The sequence below is a fragment of the Pongo abelii genome, chromosome 1 (assembly GCF_028885655.2).
Source record: "Pongo abelii isolate AG06213 chromosome 1, NHGRI_mPonAbe1-v2.0_pri, whole genome shotgun sequence".
Taxonomy (NCBI): domain Eukaryota; kingdom Metazoa; phylum Chordata; class Mammalia; order Primates; family Hominidae; genus Pongo; species Pongo abelii.
Genome location: NC_071985.2, coordinates 11535172 through 11560766, shown reverse-complemented (window position 1 = coordinate 11560766; position 25595 = coordinate 11535172). Strand labels below are relative to the sequence as shown.

Sequence of the window (25595 nt, the reverse complement as noted above, 5' to 3'; positions counted from 1 at the left end):
GTAATCTCTCTGTGACTCATATAACTAACAATTTTTAAAAATATGATTCCTGACTTATCCTGATACGTAGCCAAATTAATCTGAATTAATGAAATTTAACCGAAGAACAAAAATGAGGTAGGGGTGAATTATTGAAGCTTTTACACACAAAGCTAAATATTGCAATTTCTGATCCACATTTGAAAGAATCCAATATGGGTAGCAACTCCAATATCCAGTCTTGTTTTTGGAGAAACAAGGGACAGGAGAGAAAAAAAGAGTCATCATTTGGAGAAAGGAACAAGAAAGTTATTTGTTTTTTACCTTCACATTGGAGAACAGAAACACCAATTTGAAGGGAAGAAATGTGTTTAGGTATTATTCACACTTTATTCAAATTTCTGAATAAACCACCTACTACAGTTTTCATGTATGGGGGTGGTGAGAATCTTGCTCCAGGGTACATCCACCCACTTGACACATTTCATTCTATCCACAGGGTAGAGGGTCTTATAAACAGAGCACAGGAGAGAAAGTAGGCTACAATGACAGAGCCCAACCAAATAACCTTTTTCACAATTCCTGTTGTATGTACCGTTTTCAGATGGCTTGGCCAGGGCAAATTAGGTACAAGAACTCTGTTAGAGGAGCAGATAGAGCTGTGATTGTCAATACCGTGTTTATTTTAATTTCCATCTTTCATTGTTATGGCAAGTGAAACTGCTATATTGCCTTCTCCCTTTATCCTTCACTTTGGTGATTTTGCAGCACATCTCTAACGTAGCCATTCCTAGACCTAAGTTAATTGTAGTAGTAAAAATCTGCATATGCCTTTTTCTAATTTTTGTATGATACCATAGATTGTATTCTCTCCACATCTTTTTCACATTTTGCACATAAGCATTTTTTTTAACTGTAGTAAAAGACACTTCCTATTTAATTCATTGAAATATGAGCAGATTTGGCTGTGTACAAAATTTTATCTTGACATAACTTTATATGAGAAAGTCTCTTATATGAATCCAGCCATTTTGCATAATGTGCTTAAGAGAGATTCAAATGCCAAAGTGCCATGCAAATGAAATTTGCAAGTGTTAAAAAACCATAATTTTCTTTTACTTGTTCATGGGGAGAGCATTCTAATACTGCAAAATAATTGCCTAAGTTTCCTACAAACTATATTGTATTTTTGTCTAAAATTTGATAAACTATTCTGTCAAGTTATTATTATTATTATTATTATTTGCAAAATAACTTCTTCAAGCAAAAGTCAGCTTGGCTCTTAAATATCTGGAAGCTCTGCTTATAAATTTGACTAAAACCTGATATCCAATTCTGAATTCTTTAGCTCTCCAATATGTTCTGCATGCCATCGTTGTTATTATAGTTCATTATTACCTCGTCTATTAATATATGCATGAACCTTTTCCATATGCATGAAGGAGGTAAGAAAGGCCACCTTCTAAGCTAAATGAATTAGGTTAATCAATTCTTGACCTTGGATCATTTTCTAAACCATGGGGAAAACTTGGGTGTTTTTGCTTCACTTATGAAAATTACCTTTTGACATAGTTCAAAATTTCTTTATTCTTTAACGGAATGCTAATTTGCCAGCCTAATATTAAAATTGCTGTCCTCCTCCTCATCCCAGATCCTGACTTCCTGCAGTTTTTTAGTTTGTATCTTAAATTGAGAAGCTTTAACTTTCGGTCACACCAAGAGGCAATCTTTATTATTAGAGGCCAGGGTTAATATCTAATCAATTATGTTTATTCAATTTACGCTCACTGTCCTTTTCCCCAGTGAGCTTCTTTTCTTAAAGGCTGCTGAAAATGTGAGATTTTTACTTTATTCTATTCCATTTTCCCCTTTCCGTGTCAATAAGATCTCAAAGCTACACAAATGTGTTTGTGTTTCTAACCACAACTCTGGGCTGTCCTCAATAGCTTTTTAAATTTAGATTTGGGTATTAAAAATCCTTTTATTTTTAATGACACTGCCAAAGTTTGCCTTTATATTTTTGGTTGACTTTTTACATTCAGTTTAGCGGGATAATACATTTAGCAATGCTTTCTAACCTTTGCATTATGGATGAATATCTTGCAATGTTTCCAGTGCAGCATTTACCTAAAAACTCTTCAAATCTACAGATGGTGGCAGCAGAGGCAAAGGAGAACATTTCCCTTATGAACAAGAAATCAAGTTCTTTGCAAAAGTACAGTATACAATCTATCTTGTTTTTGCTTCAATATGTTTGTTTACATCCCCTACTCATTAGATCGTTGCCCTTTTCAGAACGTACTTGTCTACAAATGTGTATTTTACTGCACGTAAATATTCTGTGGCATGAAAATAACTGCATGAATCATCTTCCCAGCATCCTTGGTCAGACTTTAACTCTGCATTCCCTACTGCATTCCTTCTTCAAATGACTTCATTCTATCTAAGGTTTAATTCAGTCTGCATTTTTTTTGTTTTATCGTATGATATGGAATAAAAAAATCTATTAACATTTGGATATTGTTATGATTTAAAATTTCTAGTTGAGAATTTCCTTTATAAACAGGAAAGTCTGAGTTAATTCACAAATAGGTACATTATAAGAACATTTAGTTTAGAATATTGTGGGACCTTAGTCCTGCTCATTTTATGGAAGATCAGAGAGGATAAATTGTTTATATACAAAATATATCCCATTGCTATTATTTATTTTACTTCATAAGGATTTATCAGGAATTTGCTATGTTACTGGAAAATTCATCACTTTTTTCAGCCAAAAAGGGATGGACATGAAGAGTTGTAAAGTCTCCAAATGATTTAATGCATTTACTCAGTATTTACTGCGTGTCTAGTCTGGGTCAGGCATTAGGGTATGGCCCAGGGATCGCCATGAATATACAAATGCCCCTGGGTAAGCCTTCTTGTTTAGGACACCTTGCAGTGAGCCTGAAGACCTAATTACTGCTGTCTGTTTCCTTTTAAAGTACGTGCATTCAGTGATTACAGATAATTTGCTATAAATACGACTTTTGTGGACTTTAAAATAGCATGCTTTTTGATTGATGAATATTTGGCTTGTAGTATGTTTTCAAAATTGTGTTCTTTACTGTAAAACACATTTCTGTTGTCTTTTCTTCCCATTCAATACAGCACTCAGAGTCTGTTCCAATCATTTGAAGATCCAAAGTTGTCCTGGGGTGCACATAGTTAGCGATTCATCAATATATAGATCCATGTATATATCTCCAGTCTCTGTGAGATTGTAATCTTTCTTGACAGCCAATTATCAGAAGGCTGTATTCACAGCCTCTAATTATCCCTTTAAAATACATTCTTGTGTTGCCCGTATACTCAGCACCCCTAGTGCATCTGTTTACAGATGCTTAATGTAGCTTAATTTCTACTAAGTCTATAATTCATTCATTTACCATATTGAGTACCTACTATGTTCCAGTCACTAAATTCAAGCAATGTCCCAGTTGTCAAGGAAGAGCAATAAAAACTGGTGTAGTCCCCATTATATATAGCTGTGCTCTACCACATGGTAGGAAAAAGAAGTATATTTAGATTGACTTGAGTTTGAATACTGGTAGTGCCGATCTTGTTCTTGCTATGGGCCCGTCACACTCCTTAGCACTAGGGATTCAGTGAGAAACAGAAGAGACCAGTTAATAGTTCTGGAGGCCAGGAAAGGGCTATAATGGGAAACAAACCCAGAAATGTTTCTTGTTTTTGTGTAACTCATAGGCTCCTGGAAAGAGAGACTTTAATCCAAAGTCCCACGCATACAATGTAAAATTGCAAATGATGTTATCAGAGCTCAGAAGGTGGGACTTTATCTAGTTGAGATCAGCAAAGACTTACCCAGCAAATTGCCACTGAGTTGAGATCTACAGGAGGACCAGAGTGAATAGGATATGGAGTACGGGAAGAGCACGCCAGACAGAGGGAATGGCGTGTACGAGGCCAGGTGATGTGAGTGGACAGAGTGAGGAGGAGGAATTGGCCCAAGGCCAGCAGGATGAAACATGCGTAGAAATGGAAAGTGCACTTTAAGAAAGGCCAGGTTAAAAGAACATTGTGTAGGCAACTAAGTAGCAATGTGACCTTCGGTAAGTCACACATTTCTGTGTCTCCATTTAATACCCATAATGCAGGGATGATGGCATCTACCCTACAGAGCAGTTGCTATTATCAGTTGCAATGTTCACACATAGTAGAGACTCAACATATGGTAGTTATGGATTATTTTGGGGTCTGTTGGGCACTGAACTATATTATATGAAAACATTGAGAATATTTCATTTTGAGAAAATAGTGAGAATAATTCCAAACTGTTGCAAGTTTGCTCTGTTCCCCATAATCACACCCTGCCGCTGTGGCTGGAGACGGTAGAGTGAGATGTAAGAGAGGCATACTATGACGTGCCTGGCATGGACATAAGGAGACCTGTTGCATGTGAACAGAACTCTGACTGCTCCAAAGCCTCAGCTCCCATTCATCCCCTGAAAGATTCCACTACGTAGATCTGTCTTCTTTTCCTTTCTTTCAGGTCGTTCTTCCTTTAATTGATCAGTATTTCAAAAACCATCGTTTATACTTCTTATCTGCAGCAAGCAGACCTCTCTGCTCTGGAGGACATGCTTCCAACAAAGAGAAAGAAATGGTGACTAGGTAAACAGCTATAAATATAAACACTGTTGTATGACTTAGGTGTATATGCAGTTGCAAAGAAAACCTGAGGACCTTGAAGTGGGGCTGTACGGAGAGTATCCGCCCATTTCCTTCGTCTGTGTCTTCATTGGAAACAAACACTAGACAAAAACAGTTTCTACAAGTTAAGATATGTGTTCTAGATGTTGAGTTTCTTTATATTTTGCTGCTAAATGTAGTGCTGGATAGAAGTATAAAATATCACTCATTTCACCATCTACATGTAGAGGCTGCACATGCATCACTATATTAGTATTTGTGATAAATGGTACTTTTGACATGAGTTTCTTTAATGTTTCCACAAATCTGATATCTTTGCCAGCCTTTATTGTTCAGAAAAAAAACCCCACATATACAAATTCAATTTAAGAATAATGACCAATGTTGGAAGAAAATGAAGTAAAGATACCTACAAAATTTCTGAAGGTTTCCCCTCTTAGCAATGCTTTCTCATTTCTGTTTAAACCAAAGAGTTCTTTATGGACTCAGTTGTGATTCTGCTGGGGATATCAGGTCCTTTTACTCAAACTTCTGCTAGAATTTAATATACATGAGAATCAATTACAGAGCAAGTTTACTTCTCTAATATTACATTGCCCAAAAGTCCATACCAAGCTTTTAGATTGTATCGGAACAAAATTTCTATAAAAGTGAATACACAGTATAAAGCAGAACACTGGAGAAAATACAGACTTTCTTTGGACTTGACGTCAATGCTATGCTGAAAGGCAGTACGGTCTCCACCTATTAGACAGAGTGAGATGAGATTGCATACAGCCTCCATGAGAGGGTGGAGAAGTGGAAAGATTCCTGCACTGCATAAGACTGGGGAATGCAGCTGGAGTGGAATTGTCAGTTCATCTCTTTCACTTATTGTCTATTTTACCAAGTAGCAAGTGGCCAGTCATGTGATATGGGATTGCAAAAGTATAAAACATGTCCTCAAACTTCTTCAAATGATAATTTTCCTATAAAATTGATTGTAGTTAAAATAACAGCAGGAATCCATCCCAGCGGCGTGCTTTGTTTCCACAAATTGCTGCCACATGGAGAGAGGCAATGCAGTTACTTTCCAAGCTGTGAATTTCCACCCCTTCCCAGTTGAGCGTGGCCTTCCTTCCCACCTTCACTGGGTGGGAGAGCAGCTCCTCCCTCATCATTTCATAAGCACCACATCCACTACTCTGAGCCAGTATCCCCCTGTGGATTGTGAGTGCACACAAGTAGCTAGAATATCCCAAGGCACCAAGTTACCCTTAAACACCATGAAATTGAGGACACGTTGAAGTCTCCTACTCCTCCCTGGGTCTGTTAGCCTTTCTTAATAGGAACTTTGTTCTCAGAGGGTGTTGTTAATCTAGATATCACTCAGTTACATAAAGATAAAATAAAATCAGAGAAAAATTCAAATAAATTGATGCAAATTCTGCTATTTTCCTCCTCTCCTGTCTTGTGTTTTATTATCTCCGTTCAGTTTCAGCCTTACCCTTAGAACTATTCACTGAGCCCATACTATGCATATATCGAAGCATCCAATTGTGTGTTTTGGACATATATGATTTGTATTTGTTAATTATACCTCTATAAAGCTGGAAAAATTTCATGGAACTATACACCAAAAAAGAAAATTGGCCCATTTTTCTTGGCCAATTCTGTATCCCTCATAGAATAAATCAGAGGTACGTCGCTATTTTGTGCTAGCCTCAGTTGATGTCCCTCTGGGGCTCTAGACTAACCCTAGACTACCCCTCTCTCTAATGACACTGCACCAGAATATTTTTAATTATAGTCATGCACCACATAACAACATTTCAATTAATTTTGGACCATATATATGATAGTGGCCCCATACTATATTTTTACTATTTTTTTTAGATATGTTTAGATACACAAATACCATTTTGTTACAGTTGCCTACAGTATTCAGTACAGTAACATGCTGCACAGGTATGTAGCCCGGAGCAATAGGCTATACCATTTAGGTTTGTGTAAGTACATTCTATGATGTACTTATATCATGGTCTTATGGGAATAACAACAAAATTGCCCTAATGAGGTATTTCTCAGACTGAATCCCCATCATTAAACGATGCATGACTGTATTTCATCTTCAGTTTTTCTTCTACTAATAGAAAAAGTGTTGGTAAATTTTACTTCTCCCATTGGTATTTCCCAAAAAAAGGAGCATATGCCATTTAAAATTCCAACACACAGAAAATGAGATGCATAATAAAAGTAACTTATGTTATTACAGTACTTTAGTGCCAAACATAGCTAGAATTTAACCTGAGAGAGAAAGAAAATCATAGAGAAAAATATGAATAAGGAAATGATAAATGATGACTCATGTCTGTACAAAATGCTATGCAGTCACTAACATTATGATGGATATGAGTATCTAATACTTTCGGAAAATGATCATGATAGAATATAAAATATATGCTCAAATAGTATTAACCCAGCTTTTAAAGAGAACTTAATTTGTATGTATAGAAAAATATTGGTAGGGTATAAACTTAATAGGTAGAAAACTGGCCCTGCCACTATGAATAAATAAGCATGTCTTCATTCGCATGATAAACACTATGATAATGGTCTTAAGTGTTTAACAGATGTGAGTAGCAACAGTTGTGTGGGTTTGAGTTAACTTTTCCACAATTAAAACTGATGTTTCCATGAGATATTTAGATACTTCCTGGCACAAGAAATTATTATATACTGAGCATTTGCTGTATCTAAGGTCAGTACTGTCATGTCTGGAGTATACTTTGCAGTAGCTAAATACATGAATACGAGTATAGCCCTTGTGAGAGACAGCCAGGCAGTGCAATGGGATTCAAAGTAAAGTAAGACCACCTTGGATGGATATAGAGGGGTGAGAGATTTATGGAAATCAAGCCAGTCGAAGTTGATCTTGAACAACTTGTAGGTCAGAGATTAACAAAGGAACATATTTTCTAAATGTAGATAACTACATAAGTAAAATATAGAAGCTGGTAATTTAGGGGAAAGGTAGGTTATATACATGGTAATGGATGTTAACTCTCAGAATCAGGAATTGTCTTTAAAATTCTATCACAACTTTTTTAACCTAATTCATTAACACTAAGAAGCTATTAAAGCTTTTTAAGTGAAAGAATGATTAGAGCTTCCCTCTGAGAAATACGGTCTGGCAGCAAAAGTATGATTGATGAGAGTGGGAGAGTTGGGAGGCCATGGCAGGCACTTGGAGGCCTAGACAGCAACCCAGGCTGTAGTGTTGGAAGTGCTGCCTCAAATAGGTGGTGCTTCCCACTGATCCGTTTAGCAGATGGGTCTTTTTTTTTTTCTTCTTCTTCTTTTGAGATAGAGTCTCACTCTGTCACCCAGGCTGGAGTCCAGTGGCATGATCTTGGCTCACTGCAACCTCTGCCTCCCAGGTTCAAGCAATTCTCCTGCCTCAGCCTCCTGAGTAGCTGGGATTACAGGCACCCACCACCATGCCCGGCTAAATTTTTTTTGTATTTTTAGTAGAGATAGGGTTTCACCATGTTGGCCAGGCTGGTCTTGAACTCCTGACCTCAGGTGATCCGCCCATCTCGGCCTCCCAAAGTGCTGGGATTACAAGCATGAACCACCGCGTCCGGCCTCATTCAGCAGATATTTCTGAATGCCAGCTATGTACGGCATGCTGTCTGAGGCCTGAAGATAAACACACACACACAATCACACAGTTCCTAACTTTAATAAATTTAGAAGTACAGCTGAGTAGACACATACATATAGAGCTAACTCTACAAGAAGTTGTGATGAGTGTCAGTGGAGACATCTACAGAGTGCTGGGAATATAGAAGAGATGTAAACAGGAGCTGGGGTGAGAAACAGGGAAGAGAGAAAGTCAACATGATTTGGCAATGAGTAATATGGCAAGTAGAAAAAGGTCCAACTTGGTGCTGAAATTTCAACTCTGGATAGTTGGAACATTGTTGGTATCATGAATAGAAACAACATATTTCAGAAAAAGAATCGTTTCTAAGAAGAGGTTACATTTGGTCAGGTATTTATCGGAGTATAAGGTACCCGCAGGTCATTCAGTTGGAGAAATCCAGCAGATTGGAAATATTAGCATGTGGGGTTAATTGAGAGATTAGAGCAAGAAATGACATATTTGGGGATTATGTGAACATATATATATATATATAAAATATATATATATTAAAAAATATATATATATAAAATATATATGTATATATAATGCTTGAAGCTCTGAAGTAGATAAAACTGAAGGAGAGTAGAGAAAGAGGCAAAAGGTTTTGAATACCCTGGAGAATTATTACATTTACAGGGTTTTCGGAAATAGGTCTTTGAAGAACATCAAGAATGATTAATTAGAAAGCAAAAAAAAAACAACGCTGTAAACAAAATCCAAGGAGGGTAAGAGTTTTAAGATTTAAGTAATAAACAATGCCAAGTACTGTTGACAGAACTCCAAAAAAGAAAAGGTTATTATCTTTGCTGCTTAGGGGCATTGGTGAGCTGCAAAGGAGTGTTTCAGTACAAGACAATGAGTAACTGCTGAAGAAGTAGATGCCTTATAAATTCTGGAGAGTGTTGGTAATGAGGGGAAGCAGAGAAAGGGGACAACAGTATTATAGAAAATATTTTTTAGAGAAAATACAGGCTACAAGCGTATAATAATTAATCCTTATAGTTTCTATGAATAACATGCCCTAAAAGTAGATTGCACAGGAGGGGAAAGAGTTATAATTTGCCCTCTTTGAGGACCTTGCCTTCTGTATCTGTATTTCTCTCTGGTGGCACATGTGGTGAGGAATCAGCAGAGATTGTCAAGTCATTTTTCTCTGACAGATTTTCAGGCATTACATATAATTTGAGAAATGAGACATAGAGCAGTCTGCCATTATAGCAAAACATCCTGGGTTTGGATTAATTGAGTAAGACCTAATCCTAGCATTATAAATTCTGGATCATCAAGAATATCTCAGAATGTTTCACTCTGGATACTAGAGAGGAATAGGTAAATACATGACTTAAAATAGATTGGAGTACAGGGATCCAAAGTATGTACAATTCTAAACTGAATTATTCTCTTTAGAAAAAGGCAGACCCTGTCTGAGTTAGCATACACAGCTGTCAGCCATAAAGCTCAGTAGATAAGGGCACCTATGTACCATTCTAAACTGAATTATTCTTTTTAGAAAAAGGCAGACCCTTGCTGAGTTAGCACGCACAGCTGTCAGCCATAAAGCTCAGTAGATACGGGCACATGGACAAAGTTTCTCCTGTTTTATTGTCTTAAAATTATAGCACAAAGATAAATAATGCAGGTCAAGAGCCTCATGACTAATCTTATGTCTAGTAGCCACTTGGATAGATCATTGTTTTAAAAATGTTTTGTTCTGATTAGAAATTCCCCAAAACCTCAGATTCACTCAGACATTTGTAGATGAACATTTTCTTGGAAAGCTACAAAATACCCTACATAATTTTCATCAATACATGAATCCACATTGTTACAGAAGTGAGAGGTGATGGCCAAAACTTACTGTGAAAGAGGTCAACCTCACAAACGTTACCTTCTCTGCTTCCCTCTCTTCCCATCCTGCCACTGATCAGCCACTTTCATGGTATTCCATGGCTGGTCTGTATCCCTAGTCCTGGGGAGCTGTACATTTGATCACAGCTGTTAGTGCAGAGTTTTGCAAGAGAACATAGTCAGTGAGGACTTAGCTGTTCTCATTATTGGGAAAAATCAAGCTGAGTGTGGGTGGTACTATACAAATGGATCTTCAAGGTTAGATTTTTTGGGGTAAGTGCTGGCTGGGTAGAGCCTGTGCTCTCTGAGAGTTGAGAAGAGCGTGAGTAGATGTGAAAATAATGTCACTTGTATTGGTAGAGATTTGCAAATGGCCCCTGAGAGCATCTGGGTAGGGACCTCTTGCAGCCTGGGCTGGGAGCCATACAGGAGGGCTGGATGTCAGAATGTTGACATCCTTATTTTATTGAGTTTATTCAGTTTAATGAGTTTATTCTTAGAATAAACTCATTCTGAGCTGAGTTTTGAGGGATGAGTAGATGGGAGGATAGCATGGAAATGAGTGAAGGGTATTTCTCAAAATAGGGACCTGTGAGGATCCCACCCAGCTGAGGCTTGGTGAAAAGAAAGGACAAATAGCAGGGATCTCCCAGGTTCAAGGGTCTGATCTGAGAGTTAGTGGATACCAGCGTTGTCAGGCTGAATGCTGAATGTGGGCAGCCATTATTTGGAATGGCTCATTGCTAATTGCCATGAAGAACTCAAAGACACAGGAACCTGCTCTGGAGCAGATAAGAAATATATTGAACTTATTGGTATCCAGAGACTTTAAATTATCACATCTGTAATGCTTTCCTCTGAGTGATTATCAGTTGCTCAAATTCTGTTCCTACTTTACTGTATTCAAATTCACTGGATGCTGACGTTATGTAAGGAGTGTGATCAAGGTTGGGGAAGAAGGAGATTTCAAATAATAAAACATATTAAAACTTAAAGTAACATTGTATGCCCAAAGCACCATATGTCTGTTGTAAAATAATGTCCATATATATATTTTTTTAAATCCAGAGTTTCAGTGGTACATTTGGGCAGATAAAACCAAATTTTTTCCTGGTGGTTTTTCAGTAGTTATATCCTTATGGGGTTCATATAGATTGCTTTTATATTAATTAGCTTTGCTTTCAGTTTTTTTTGGTTTCTTATAATATGTGCTTTTTTAACCATGTTTGTTAAAGATATGCACTCAAAGACTCTTTCTTTAATACCTTTACTCCACATTCTGCTCAGAGAATTGATTCTTTCTGCGTGACATCATGTTGCTTTTTTCCGGCTCATATATCAGCTGTTTTTTTTTTCTTTTTTCTTCTTCTTTTTTTTTTTTTTTTAATTTCCCCCTGTCTTTTCTACCTTCCCTTCCCCCTTCCCTTTTCTCTTTTGTTTTTCTTTTGTCTTCAGCCTATTCTGCAAACTTGGAGTTCTTGTCAGGCATAGGATTTCACTATTTGGTAAGGAGACCCTTGAAAAAATACAAGCATGGCCATCACTTGGTTTTCTTTGCTATTTTTGCACTGTGTTGTGTGCTGCTATGTTGCATGGATGCATGTTTGCATGGCTGCATGCATGGTCGTTGCAGGCCGAGATAAGGTCCTCGAGGTTGTTCATAAATAGCATTATGTATGGTGAAATTGAGGACTCTATCTTTTTTACGCTAGTCCAAAGCATAACTGAAAGTAAAAAGACTATTATTAAAGAGCAAATGAATGAAAATGGCAGGCTGTGCCGTATTTTATCTCAGGGGTAAAAACAAAACAAAGCCAGGCCCTTGGATTTGTGTTTGGTTACCTCTGATAGATTAAATAATGAGCTGTTATAAATCAAAATTTTAAACTGCACTTATTTTTTTTAATGCTCTTGACTACAGATTTGCATGTCTTCTGCATTCCAAACATTGGAACGTCATAGTCAAGACACTGAAGCCAAGGAGCTTCGGAGCTTCACTTGGCAAGAGTGGCTTTTCTAGCACCACTCACTCCAGAGTCAGTTTCTGTTTGTTTCTGAGAATTCACCTAGCTGGAGTCCATGTTCCAGAGCACCTGCTTCCGGACAGCCATGCAGGGTGGGCACTCACTTTCCGCAGATTTTCCCTGCCGTGGGGCTTTAGAATCTCTAGTGGCTGGTGGAATTTGTGTTTCACACTTTCCTGCATCCGATTTTATAAACCGCCAAAGAAAATGTGAACCCTTTGCTCTCTAGGTTTTGAGACAGTTTTGGAGTAATTTTAGTAATAAAACATTGAATGTATTGCTAGAGGTATTATAAGTTCAATTCTATTTACAGGAAAAGCTGAGGATTAAAAAAATTAAGTCATTTCTGCAAAGTCACAGTTAAACTGAGGAATGGGTATATATATATATATGTATATTATATATATGTATATATATATATATATATATACACACACATACACACACACACACACATGCACAAATAAGTTCTTCACATTACATTTTTTGAGAAATAATAGTTTCTGGATATAGTAGGTTATTGCTATATTTGGTTTCTAGTATTATATCCAATATTTGGTGCTCTTAAATTTAGTAATGAAAATTTATATTTCATTAAAATTGCCTGAGTTTTTACATTAATATTTCAGTTATTCAGAATCAATGGGGCAGTTATCTTTAGAATAATTTCTAGTTCACTGACTTTCGTTTAACTTCTCTTCAACAGAGAAATATTTTCATGGGCTTATTCAGGCAGGATTTTCATATACTCTTTAACCTTCTCAGAATAACAGTGGATTCAAATATTCTCCATTTATCTTCAGCAAGTGCTATCTAATTATACATATCAGCTGCCCTTTTGCAGTCTTATTAATGAGCATAATAATACTTTCTATGGTGCTATTTCTAACTTCCTGCTTATTGTATTCTTCTTTTCCTGTTATACCTCATATAATTTCCTTTAAAATTTTTTTTGAGGTATTCCATACCTGAACTACAAAATCCTAAGAACATCTTGGCTAGGTGTGGTGGCTCATGCCTGTATCCCAGCACTTTGGGATGTCGTGGTGAGAGAATCACTTGAGGACAGGAGTTCAAGACCAGCTGGGGCAACATAGCAAAACCTTGCCTCTACAAAAAAAAAAAAAATTAGCCAGGTGTGGTGGCGCACACCTATAGTCTCAGCTGCACAGGACGCTGAAATGGAAGGATCACTTGAGCCCAGGAATTTGAGGCAGCAGTGAGCTATGATCACACCACTGTACTCTAATCTAGGAAACAGAGCAAAACCCTGTCTCTAATACAAGCAAATAAAAAGAACAACTTGATGAAAATGTATATGCATATACAGCCATTTAATCATAGCTCAGGCCAAGACATAGAACGTTTCCAACATGCCTGGAGCCTCCCTTGTGCCATTTTTCAAATTATAACCATCTCCAAAGGAACTACATGTAGACTCCGTTCTATGGATTCTTTTCGGCTATTCTTGAAATTCCATTTTTGTTGAATATGTCATTTAAGTTTGATCATTGAACATAAATGTGTAATACAGTTTGTCATGCTTGTTAGGGGTGAAAAACTAGACCTTAACATTAGTTCCTTCCCTGTGTACTCCTAGTATTTCAATTAGACATTGTGGTTTCATCCCTTAGCCTTTTAATACTATTATTTTTATTTTAAGGGGAATTTATTGGAGACCTGGTATGTGTTTCTTTATATCTCAAAGCGTATTTTTGCACATTTTTATATTATTAAAGTGTATGTTATTGTTTCAAATTTGCTTTGATATTTGCCTATAAAATATAAACTTCAAGATGGCTTTATTAATCAAACATCTAGTACAGATTTGCCAAATTATTAGAATCTTTAAGTCTTTTTTTTTTTTTTTTTTGACAGAGTTTCGCTCTTGTTGCCCACCAAGCTGGAGTGCAATGGTGAAATCTCATCTCACTGCAACCTCCACCTCCCAGGTTCAAGCAATTCTCCTGCCTCAGCCTCCCAAGTAGCTGGGATTACAGGTGCACGCCACCACACACAGCTAATTTTTAGTAGAAACAGGGTTTCACCATGTTGGCCAGGCTGGTCTCGAACTCCTGACTTCAGGTGATCTGCCCACCTCGGTCTCCCAAAGTGCTGGGATTACAAGTGTGAGCCACTGTGCCTGGCCAAATCTTTAAGTCTTAAGCATTTAAGCTTCACATATTATGGGTATTGGTATAGTATTTAAACGTCACATATTATGGGCTGTAGATGCTAATATGACATCCTAGAGAGAATAGTGGGTTTGGAATCAGAAAACCTAGCTGTAAGTCCTATTTTTCTAACTTAACAGCTGAATGATTTGGACAAGGGACTTAAATTCTCTGAACCTGCATTTGTTCATTGTTAAAGTGGGCTAAAATACCTAATAAACCTAGAGATCGATTTTGTATGAAATAATTCACATTAAAGTGCTATGTAAAATGTAACCTTACAGTTTTCACGTATAAGATGTTTCTAGTCTTATTAAAATTATTAGATTTTATTAATTTATCTAAAGCTTATTATACTTTATTTACATAAATTACATACTAAACTAGTATACTTAGCCCTTTAAAATACACACACAGGGCCAGGCGCAGTGGCTCACGCCAGGAATCCCAGCACTTTGGGAGGCCAAGGCAGACAGATCACTTGAGCTCAGGAGTTCAAGACCAGCCTGGGAAACATGGTGAGACCCCATCTCGACTAAGAATACAAAAATTTAGCCATGCGTGGTGGCATACACCTTTGGTCCCAGCTACTCAGGAGGCTGGGGTGGGAGGATTGCTTGAGCCTGGGGGGCAGAGGTTGCAGTGAGCCAACATTGCACACCACACACGCAAAAATACACACATTAAAGCCTTTATAATACACCCATTTCCAGAATGAATCCGAAGTGTTATAACCCAACTATTTACTTTTTAATTTATCGGCTATGCCAGTGTGGATTTTTCCAAACAGAGAGACCCGGTAGCATATATGCAGTGCTTGTTCGTATATGGTCATATTAATCTATTTTTTTTTCAGTCTGCCTTTATCATTTTCTTGCATTCTGGCAGGAAATACATTGATTATCAATGAGATTACAAGCGTGAGCCACCGCGCCCAGCCGAATCTTTAAGTCTTAAGCATTTAAGCTTCACATATTCCCTGTACTATCTTGTATTTCCTGTACTATCTTGGTTTAAAGATTTTTTCATGACCTAAACCTAAGAGTAAATTAAGACAGAATTGAAAGTTGAGGTTAACAAGAAAATACTTGAGTTTTGTGATGATCAGAGAAGGTAAGGATGTAGAAAGATACACGTTAACCTTAAATATGTCAGAAAGTGGAGACAAGACAGGAGCATTAAAAAAAAATGAAGAGACAAAATACATGTTCTGGTGGTAGTAATTGTGGTGAGCAGAGTTTGGTGGGTAATGGAATATTTATTCTAGGTTGGCTGCCACATTGTAATTGTGTCTCCAAACCTCGCCTGTGGTTGAAATATTTTTCTGATATATGAAACGAGGATTCTCAAAACTTTGGCTTTTATATTTTTTGTTATCTACTTTAAAATATTTCTTCTGCATTGATGGACACTATACAGGAATTAAGATAATAGTGTTTTTATGCCTCATCTATTATTTTTGAGGCATTTAAACCATTTTATTTTATGTTTAAAAAGCTAAGGTTTTTAAAAAGGAAGACAAGTGATATTACCCATAGAATTCTGATGAATCAATTAGGATAATTTATGGAATGAAAAAGAAAGAAAATAGCATCTTGTCTAAATATAGGCTTCCCTGTTTGAATTCTGAAATGCTTGCTAGTGATTGTAAATTGGTGCACATACTGAATTTTGGAAATCCAGGCAGGATATAAATAGGACGTAGGCAGGTTGACAAGTGATATCCTTATCATTTGCCATTTTCAAGGACCCAACGTTGACTAAAGAAATAGTGCTTTGATTCCCAGAGTTACCCCTGAATTTTGCTACCTAGAAATTCTGATTACTATTTTCAAGGGAGTTAGAGGATACATCAGCCCTTCTATTACTGTCTGTTAGAATCTTTCAATCATTTTTAGAGGAAGCAGCATCTGATAACTAAGAGTCCAACAGTAATAATGATGGTGGCACAGGTGGTGCTTATCAGAGCGCCTTAAAGGCTTTCTTTTTACATGTGAAAATAAATCGAATGCCTTAATGATTCTCATTTTATGCATTCATTCAATAAACACGTATTGTATGTCTGCCACGTGAAAGGCGTTCACGCAAGATGTGAGGATAGGAAAATGAAGACTGATTTCTCTTTCCACTCCAGAACCCAGACCAATATGCAAACATCTTTCGCTTGTACTATTGCAGGAGCATACTGATCGTTCTCTCTGAATCCTCTCCTGCGTCTCTCAACTGTTTTCCACGATGATCTTATCGAATATTCTCAAAACACACTTCTCTGATTACACTCCTGCATATTCAGTGGCTTCCCACGCCTTTAGGATAGAAAGCACGTTTCTTAACCTAGCCACGTTAGTGTTTCACCCTCCAATCCCCATGGGCCACTCTGTCCTCATGTCCCAGCCTAGTCTCTCCTCCTCCCTGTGCTTCTTCAGCTTCCTTGGCCTTCTTTCTGCCTCTTGAATGTGTTAGATTCCTTTCTACCCAGGGTTTTTGCACATGCTGTAATTATCGCCTGAGTAAAGGACCCTCACACATAATACTCATCTCCTCAATCCTTCACACTCGTAACAAACTATCCATCCTTCAGACTTCAATCCAAATATTACTCTCTCAGGAAAGGCTTCCCTGACCTCCCTGATAATACTCTCTCCTCCTACTATTATAACAGTCTCTGGCGCTGTGTACTTTTCCTCCATATCACTGATGGTGTGCTTACTGGATTAATATCTCTCTTCTCTCGCAAAAACTCTCAGCTCTGTGAGGTCTTACTGTTGCATTCTCAGTGCCTGGCAGGAAGTCTGGCACACAGTAAATATTTTATGAATATATGATGAATGAATGAATGAATGAATGAATGAATGAATGAATGAGCCATCCAGGTCCGGCCTTCAAGAAGCCTACAGTCTAATAGAGAAGGTAGATAAGTACACAGACACTTACTATGAGACAAGTGCTAAGAACTTGGAAATTTTCTTACATTCACGAATGACACAGCTTTCCTTTGTTTATTTTGCTTAAGAGATTATTAACAAAAATGTAGTACCTAATTATCCTACAATTGGTGAGAATCATGTTCTTTTTTTTTTTTTCTCTTATTCCTTAAGAGGTCCATGAAAACTCTTAGGCCACTTACAGTGAAAAGAAAATAACACATAATTAATGACCCTTAAAATAATAAGATCATGAAACTCAACCAACAATGATCCTTTCAGTTCCAGGAACTATTTGAAAAGGCGGGCACGAAATATTTGTCACTTACAGGCCTTTTCTACTTTCCAGTTTTCTGGTGCCTTTTTAACATCCTGGTGAAATATTGAATGACCTAGACACTCCTCAGAGTTAGTGGAGAATTTGTGAATTAATGACATAGGTACATCTAGGAATACCTGATGTTATTACAAAAAGCCAGCATTTTGTAATACAATGAGCATAATATTGACCTAGAACCCAATGTATAACATCATTAATACAACTCCAATATTAGCTACAGGAGTATTAAGCAAGATAAATATTATGCGTGTAACATGTAGCAGTAGCTGTTGTTAAAATATTCAGTTTTTTTCTGGGTGAGTATGCCTGACTTATACCAGGGCATAAATCTTAATGTTACGTTTGGAAGAGTTTTAAAAGTAGATACTAAGTAAAGTAATACAATGGATTCTATCAACTCTTATTTCTACCTAATCAATAAATTAGTGGATTAAGTTTATGTTGATACTTCTAATATCTCTCCCAAAAAACACTGATGTATTTAAATGATGATTGCTGTCTTATCTCAGAAGTTATTATATTAGAAAATTAATATGTTTGTATTATCTCTAACAAGGTTCAGACTGTGCTTGTGTTGGTAGGACACATATAATAAAAGAAAAATTGGCCGGGTGCGGTGGCTCACGCCTGTAATCCCAGCACTCTGGGAGGCCGAGGCGGGCGGATCACGAGTTCAGGGGATCGAGACCATCCTGGCTAACAAGGTGAAACCCCATCTCTGCTAAAAATACAAAAAATTAGCCGGGTGTGGTGGCAGGCGCCTGCAGTCCCAGCTACTTGGGAGGCTGAGGCAGGAGAATGGCGTGAACCCAGGAGGCGGAGTTTGCAGTGAGCCGAGATCATGCCACTGCACTCCAGCCTGGGCGACAGAGCGAGACTCCCTCTCAAAAAAAAAAAAAGAAAAAAGAAAAATTACTTAAAGTACTCAGAATCACTGCGGATAGACGCATATTTGAGGATTCAGTGTGCCATTAAGTTGAGAATATAATGGTTCAATCATGCACAATCTGTCACTATTTTCTTATCCTTGTTATTCATAACTGGAGGATCATTGAGATCTTTCTCTAATTTAAAAATTCTGTAGTACTATGACAATATGCATGGCAAAAACAACTATTTCCTAGATTTAACTTATTATATATACTGTAAAAAATCCTATTTTTTAGAGAAGTTCAGAAATATTGGAGTTAGATGCCTATAATGAAAGTAATAAAGTATACATAGCATTAGAGCAACATAGTATTAGAGCGATACAGATAATTCTTTCAGTTGAACATAGCATTATAGGAGAATTTCCTGGCTTTGAAAAATGAATAGAATATGTAGTTATTCAAAATGTGTCCTCAGTTTGACTGAAACTCCTCACCAAATTAGGGAACCAATAATTTTACTCTGTTCAATATCACAGACTTTAGAAATAACAAAGTCATTGACACTCTTCAATTTCTCTCTATTCCCTCATAATCGTGAGAGAAATTTATAAGTTCTGGCATAGCGGTATTTCACATTATTAATAGAATTCTGCCAAGATTAATCATTTCTTCAGAGAAAAGAATACAATATTAGAAAAGTAGAGAAAAATAAAAAGTACAATGAAAAAAAACTGCTATCACTGTTTCCAGAAGAGAGAGAAGTCAACATTCTGTGAATTCTCAGTATATCAGATTATAAAACAGAACTGGCATATGAAATGTCAAATTTAACATTGAGAATTCCTGAGTTATAGAAACTTTATTTAAAAAAACAATTTGGGATTAATATGCAAAAATTATTTATATTTATATTATGTAATTTGTTGTTTTTATTATTTAGAGAGTCATATATGAGAGTTGTTATAATTTTTTTAAAACCCAATGTTGTCCCTATTGTTATTAGACCCAGGTGTAAGTTATTATTTTAATTATGTACTTTTTATGTTTACGTACACCTTGATGCACTGATATAAATACACAATCTTGAGGACAAATAGGCAATCTATCATTGTTTCCCTAAGTGCTCAGAGGTGATGAGAGGTGTGTATCTGAGGACAAGGGAAATAGCTGGGTCCTTGAAATACTGTGAGTTGAAAAGTATCAATCTTTTGGTTTTTTCACCACCCAGAGCAATGAAGCAATTATGTAAACAAGTACATAAAAATCCAGTTGCCACCTGAAAGTTTTATCATCTTAACAAAACTCTACTGGCCCTTCCTGTTCTTCCTAATACCGTGATTGACATTTCTGATTATGGTAATCTGGATAGCTTTAAGAAGGACAATATTTAAGTCATTATTTTATCGAAAAGCCTTACCACGTGCTTTACCTCTTCAAGACTAATCATTATTTTAGGCTTCTTACACATGCTAATGGGATTGACACTTTTGCCTGGTCTACAAATTAAAATATTGAAGACTCCATTTTTTCTGCATTCTTAGAGTCCCTTTCCCATTTTTTACATAGAGGTGTTTCTATTTAAAGTTGTGCTGTGTCTAAAAGGGGTCTACCAAAATGTAAAAATGTGTGGAGTTTATAGTTTATTCCTTTAGCAATCACAGAAATTTCATATTCCCAATACACAGTTTCAGTCAACCCACAGAATTTGTCTGGCTCCTGGTGCTGTTTCCTACTCTTCTTATATCCCAAAGTCAGTCCACAAATATTTTAAGGGCCTGCTCTATGTCAGACACTATTCTAGGTGCAGGGAACAAAGCAGACAAAAATCCCAGCCTGTCAAGCTTATATTAATAGAAGTTTAAAGTATCCCTGGCCACCCCTCATGGAAAAGGGCACACAGGAAAACTCAGTACCAAGTACAAACACTGATAATCTATAATAAGAGCAGATTGGAAGGGAAAGGGACAGACAACTGAGTGTTTAGGAAAAATGAAGGACCTGCCTCTCTGATTTGGGGCTGATTAATAGTGGCATAGGACTCATACACGTTGCACTGGATCTCTTCTTCCTCATGGGCCTTCTCTTTCCCATTGTCTATACTGTATCGTTCTTACCTTCTCTGCCTCCAAACACTGGAGGCCCTAGGCCTTTTTTCTTCTTACTTACGTTCATGCTGGCTAGTTTCATTTAGACCCACGATGTTTAAAATTTAATGTATGTTTACAATGCCCAAGTGTATAGCTCCGGCTTAAACCTCTTCCCTGCACTGCAGACTTTTTTTTTTTTTAATCAATTGCCTATTCTACATCTTTACCCGAATTACTAATAGGCCCATCACACTTAATATGTGCAAAGCAAGGGTCAGGACCCCACCCCCAACCCCCCGCCGCATCCCCTTCCTCCCACAGTCTGCTGCTTCTTGTGCTCTTTCTATACCATTCAATGGTGCCACCTTTCACCTAATTACTCAGGCAGAAAACCTTAGAGTTATCCTTGACTGCTTTCCCGCTCACCTCACATTCAATCCATAAGTAAATCCTTCAAATATATATTCTCAAGTTCTTCACCACTGATATCCTAATCTGAATTCACCATCATCAGTGAACTGATTCCGTTCCTGCGGTAGGTCCCTAATTATCTTCCACTCTTGCTCTTCCAGAATTTCCCACATAGAGAATTAATTCTTCAAAAATATAAATCATATCGTATCCCATCCTGCTCAAAACCTAAGAATGTCTTCCTACCACACTGAAAATCCAAGGGCTTGCTGTAACCAAGCTCTAGAACCTGACCTCTCCCAACCTCTCCAACTCATACTCTGCTTCTTTCCTCTTGGTCTGACCACCTTAGCCACTTGACCCTCTTTGCTTGGAACACCAGGTTCATTTTTTGCCTCAGAGCCTCTGCACGTGCTCTTCCCTGTACCTGGGTCTCCTTCTCAGATACATGGATGGTTTGTTTCTTCACGTCATTCCAACCTCTGCTCAAATGCTGCCTCCAGGAAGGACTCATGAGCACTGTCCCTGTTATTCTACCCAGTTTCTGTATGTGTGTATATGTGTGTGTGTGTGTGTGTGTATATATATATATATATATATATATATATATAATGTATATGTATATATATATAAAATGTATATGTATATATATATAATGTATATGTATATATAAATGTATATGTATATATATAATATATATAAAATATATACTTTATAGAATATATAATATAATTACATATTATATATTGTTATATAATATATTTATATAATTACATATAATTTATATTTATATATTATATAATATATATAATTTATATATATTATAAAATTATATATAATTACATAATATATTTACATAAATATGTGTTATATATAATATATTTATATAAATATATATTATATATTGTATAATTATATATAATCTTTTTATATATAACAAATATGTTTATATATATATTTAACTGTGGCCTGCTATTATGTTATATGCTGATATTTTGCTAAATGATTTTTTTTTCTTTTTGCTTACTGATTCGTTATCTATATCCCCCTTTAAAATGCAAGTACCATAAGGACTATTTTGTTCATTACTGGAAATTTGAGAGTGCCTGGTTTTAATCTTTATTTGTTAAGTGAATTAATCATCAAATGAATACTTCTAAGAGTTCCAGGAGAAGCCCCAGAGCTGGCATCTGCCAGTCGACAGGAAAATTAAAAAAAATCCTACCATTCTGCTCATTTTGTCTTCATTGTTACCAGGAATTCTAAGACTTGAAGCACAAGATGAGGGAATATTTTCATAAATAACTCAGAATCTCAGTAATAAATACCTTATTTTTTCTTATTTGTATCATATCACTAAACTGGCTTGCCCATGTTCTAATACAATTACTAATTTCAGTGTGTACTTAGGTCATTCATTTTAAGTTACTTTTTTGTATAAAGAACATAACATATACCAGTATTACGAAAACTTACATTCAGATAATAGTTGTCAATCTCAGGACCCAGGAGATGATTGTGTGTGTGTGTTTGTGTGTGTGTGTGTGTGTAATGAGGAACTGATCATGTCAAACTGTATTGTAAGTGGTCAAATTATTTTGTTACCTTGAACTCATCATTTTATTTGCTTTCTGTATCCCCATTACAAAGAAAAATATATGTAATGCTTTTATCACTCATATTTCTGTACTTCCTTGTAAAATATGCCAATCAAAATGAGTGAATTTTATATTGCTTTAAAGAGGAGTTACTACCATCTCAAAATCTCAGAGGAGTATTATTTAACTTCTTTAGTGTCTGATTTTTTTTTTTTGCATGATGGTTTGGTGCTTTTTGGTTTTTGCCAAAGACCAATAACATTCAAGGAAATTAATTTACCTTCATGCAATGGAATTCAGGCAAATTAATTCATCTTAATGCAGTGGGATGAAATAAGAAAGCAGAAATTTTTGGTGCAATTAAAATGGAATTAAAATTGTTAAACATTAAGCCCACCTTATTTCATAAAGGATATGAGCTGACTTTAAAAGTTTGTAAACAATAAGATTTAAAAATACAATGAGATGGGAGGGAGAGGGGATTATTGAAAACCTCGGTTAAAACTCTTTTAGTCTGGTGCAGTGCTTTTGAATGCTTCTTGGGCATGTCAGCTATTTGATGAGACATGCTTTATTGCTTTTCTACTTACATTTGCATAACCACTTTTAAGCAGAAAAACTGCATGATTTCAAACTTGATTATTAAAAAACCTTTTAAATTAAGTTATTACTGTTGAGTTGTGTCATTGACCAATTTTTCTAGCATAAATATTGGTAGAAAAGAAGAACATTGAGAAATTCTCAGGGCAATTTATACGGCATTTTGTTTCCTCTTTAGGCAACGATGCAACATCAATTGTCAACTGTCTTCATATTTTGGGTCAGACTTTGGATGCAAGGTAAATGGATACAATTTTTACCTAAATAAATTACTATAATAATGATACATGTATTTCTATAAGAATGTGAAGAAGGACCCAGTGTCTGGATTTTATTCTTTGGATTTGTAACGAAGTCTTTGGTGTGGGTGAAAAGAAAATCTTTTTAAAATTAATACAATGGCAGCTTATTTCTATGATCATATATAGATTATTATTTAATGTCAAGTAATTTCTGTAGCAGCTGGGACCATAAAGGAGGGTTGAATTGGTAATGTATCATGCAGGAAAAATGGTAATCTGACAACTCTAGAGATCTTATTGCATACTAAGTGTGTAGGTAGATGAATTCCCATCTGTGTGTTTTCTACTCTGCCCTGTCAACTTGACCAGAAATCTAGCGTGTTGACCAAATACAAAATCGGTTCATTTAGCATGATAGATTCAGCCTTTAAGCCATACATTTAGTTTATATCTAGGATAAATCTAAATAAAAGTTTATAAATGTCTCCTAAAGGGAATATTCCACAATACTCTTTGATTATCCATTCTTGTGTTTAAGATTTCATTTAAGGTCTTTTCTTAATAAATGCAGAAAGGAGACACCATTACAGACCTTCACTTCCTACTAGAAATAGTGGCATTAGGGTATGAAGTTCAGCCTTCAGCGGCTTCGTTAGAAAAGACTTGATTGCTACACCTTAAAACACAAACATTCTGTATCATTTGTTGAGTTGGTTTAGCTGGCATGAAATTTTTTTTGCTACCCATCACCTCAGGAAACATTCTAGTTTTGTTGGATTTCGGATTAACTATACTATACTCACTCAGAAGCTGTGTTTTGTTAGTTAAATTGGAGACCATTAATGATAAGCATACAGCATTAGCACAGACTTTTGCGGCAAGGTTTTAATAAGTTGACTATGAAGGCATTTGGAAAAGATAATTTACAAAGCAGTATTGTAGCTTCAAGTATATTGAAAAAACTTGTTTGAGAGTTGATTTTAAAAGTTAGTTACCAGGTGGGTAGAGTAATGGAGAAATAAATATCATAGGAGAACCACATTTCATTTATATTTCATTTGTTCCTGTTGGAAGATATGAGTCCTCCCTTATTTACTTTCTAGGACAGTGATGAAGACTGGCCTGGAGAGTGTTAAAAGTGCACTCAGAGCTTTTCTGGACAACGCCGCAGAGGATCTGGAGAAGACCATGGAAAACCTCAAGCAGGGCCAGTTCACTCACACCCGAAACCAGCCCAAAGGGGTTACTCAGATTATCAATTACACCACAGTGGCCCTGCTGCCAATGCTGTCATCATTATTTGAACATATTGGCCAGCATCAGTTCGGAGAAGACCTAATATGTATGTAAATTTATATCTTGGAGTTTTTTTTTTTAATCGAAATACCCTGTAGTACAATCAAAAACAGTAATAGCCACATCTGGGTTACTAAAACACTGTTTACATGTTAAAATGCCTTTTTGATTGCAAAACGTTATAGGTTGACATTTGAGTGATAGACACCATTCTTACAGAAATAGATCTCTGAATTACATGGACCCACAGACAGGACCAGTAAGGTACTGGTTATAGAAAATAACTTCCACATTGTTGAAGTTTCCAAATGATCACTATTTCTACATTGCCTCTTTTCACGTAAATGTTTTAATGCAGTTGAATCATATAACATGCAACAGTAAATGTTTTCAAATTATTTCTGAGTCAATGTAGATTGTTTCTCCAAGCTTGACAACATAATAATGTGAAAACTACTGAGACAAAGTCTGTGTCTAAATAATTGGTCTTTTAGAGTGCCTCAAGTATCCTCTGTTTAGAGGTTTCTGACAGTTTTTAGGGAAGCTTTAATCTTCTGTTTTGGGCTGGCATTCAGTAGTTAATAAAAATATACACAGAATGCCCAAGATTACATGGAAAAAATAGCACATGAGCTGTTTCAACTCCTCACTGCCCTTCTCAGGACATGAGCCTTTGTTGAGCAGAATCACCGACTCAGACTCGTGCATTGTCCATTCCTCAGGTGATGGGCACCTCTGTGCAAAAACTGCTGAGTTACTCAGTGGATGCCACAACTACCAGTGGCAGAACGTTTATTTT

General features: G+C 36.4%; 1 protein-coding gene across 1 annotated transcript in view; it reads left to right on the top strand.

The window, feature by feature from the left end:
* RYR2 (ryanodine receptor 2) overlaps positions 1 to 25595 on the top strand; it is a 786704-nt gene that overhangs the window by 630205 nt on the left and 130904 nt on the right. The window contains exons 59-63 of the mRNA XM_054561059.1: positions 2130 to 2194; positions 4532 to 4653; positions 11684 to 11733; positions 23437 to 23497; positions 24604 to 24842. Coding sequence (XP_054417034.1) covers positions 2130 to 2194; positions 4532 to 4653; positions 11684 to 11733; positions 23437 to 23497; positions 24604 to 24842 — 537 coding nt within the window. The remainder of the gene's footprint in view (positions 1 to 2129; positions 2195 to 4531; positions 4654 to 11683; positions 11734 to 23436; positions 23498 to 24603; positions 24843 to 25595) is intronic.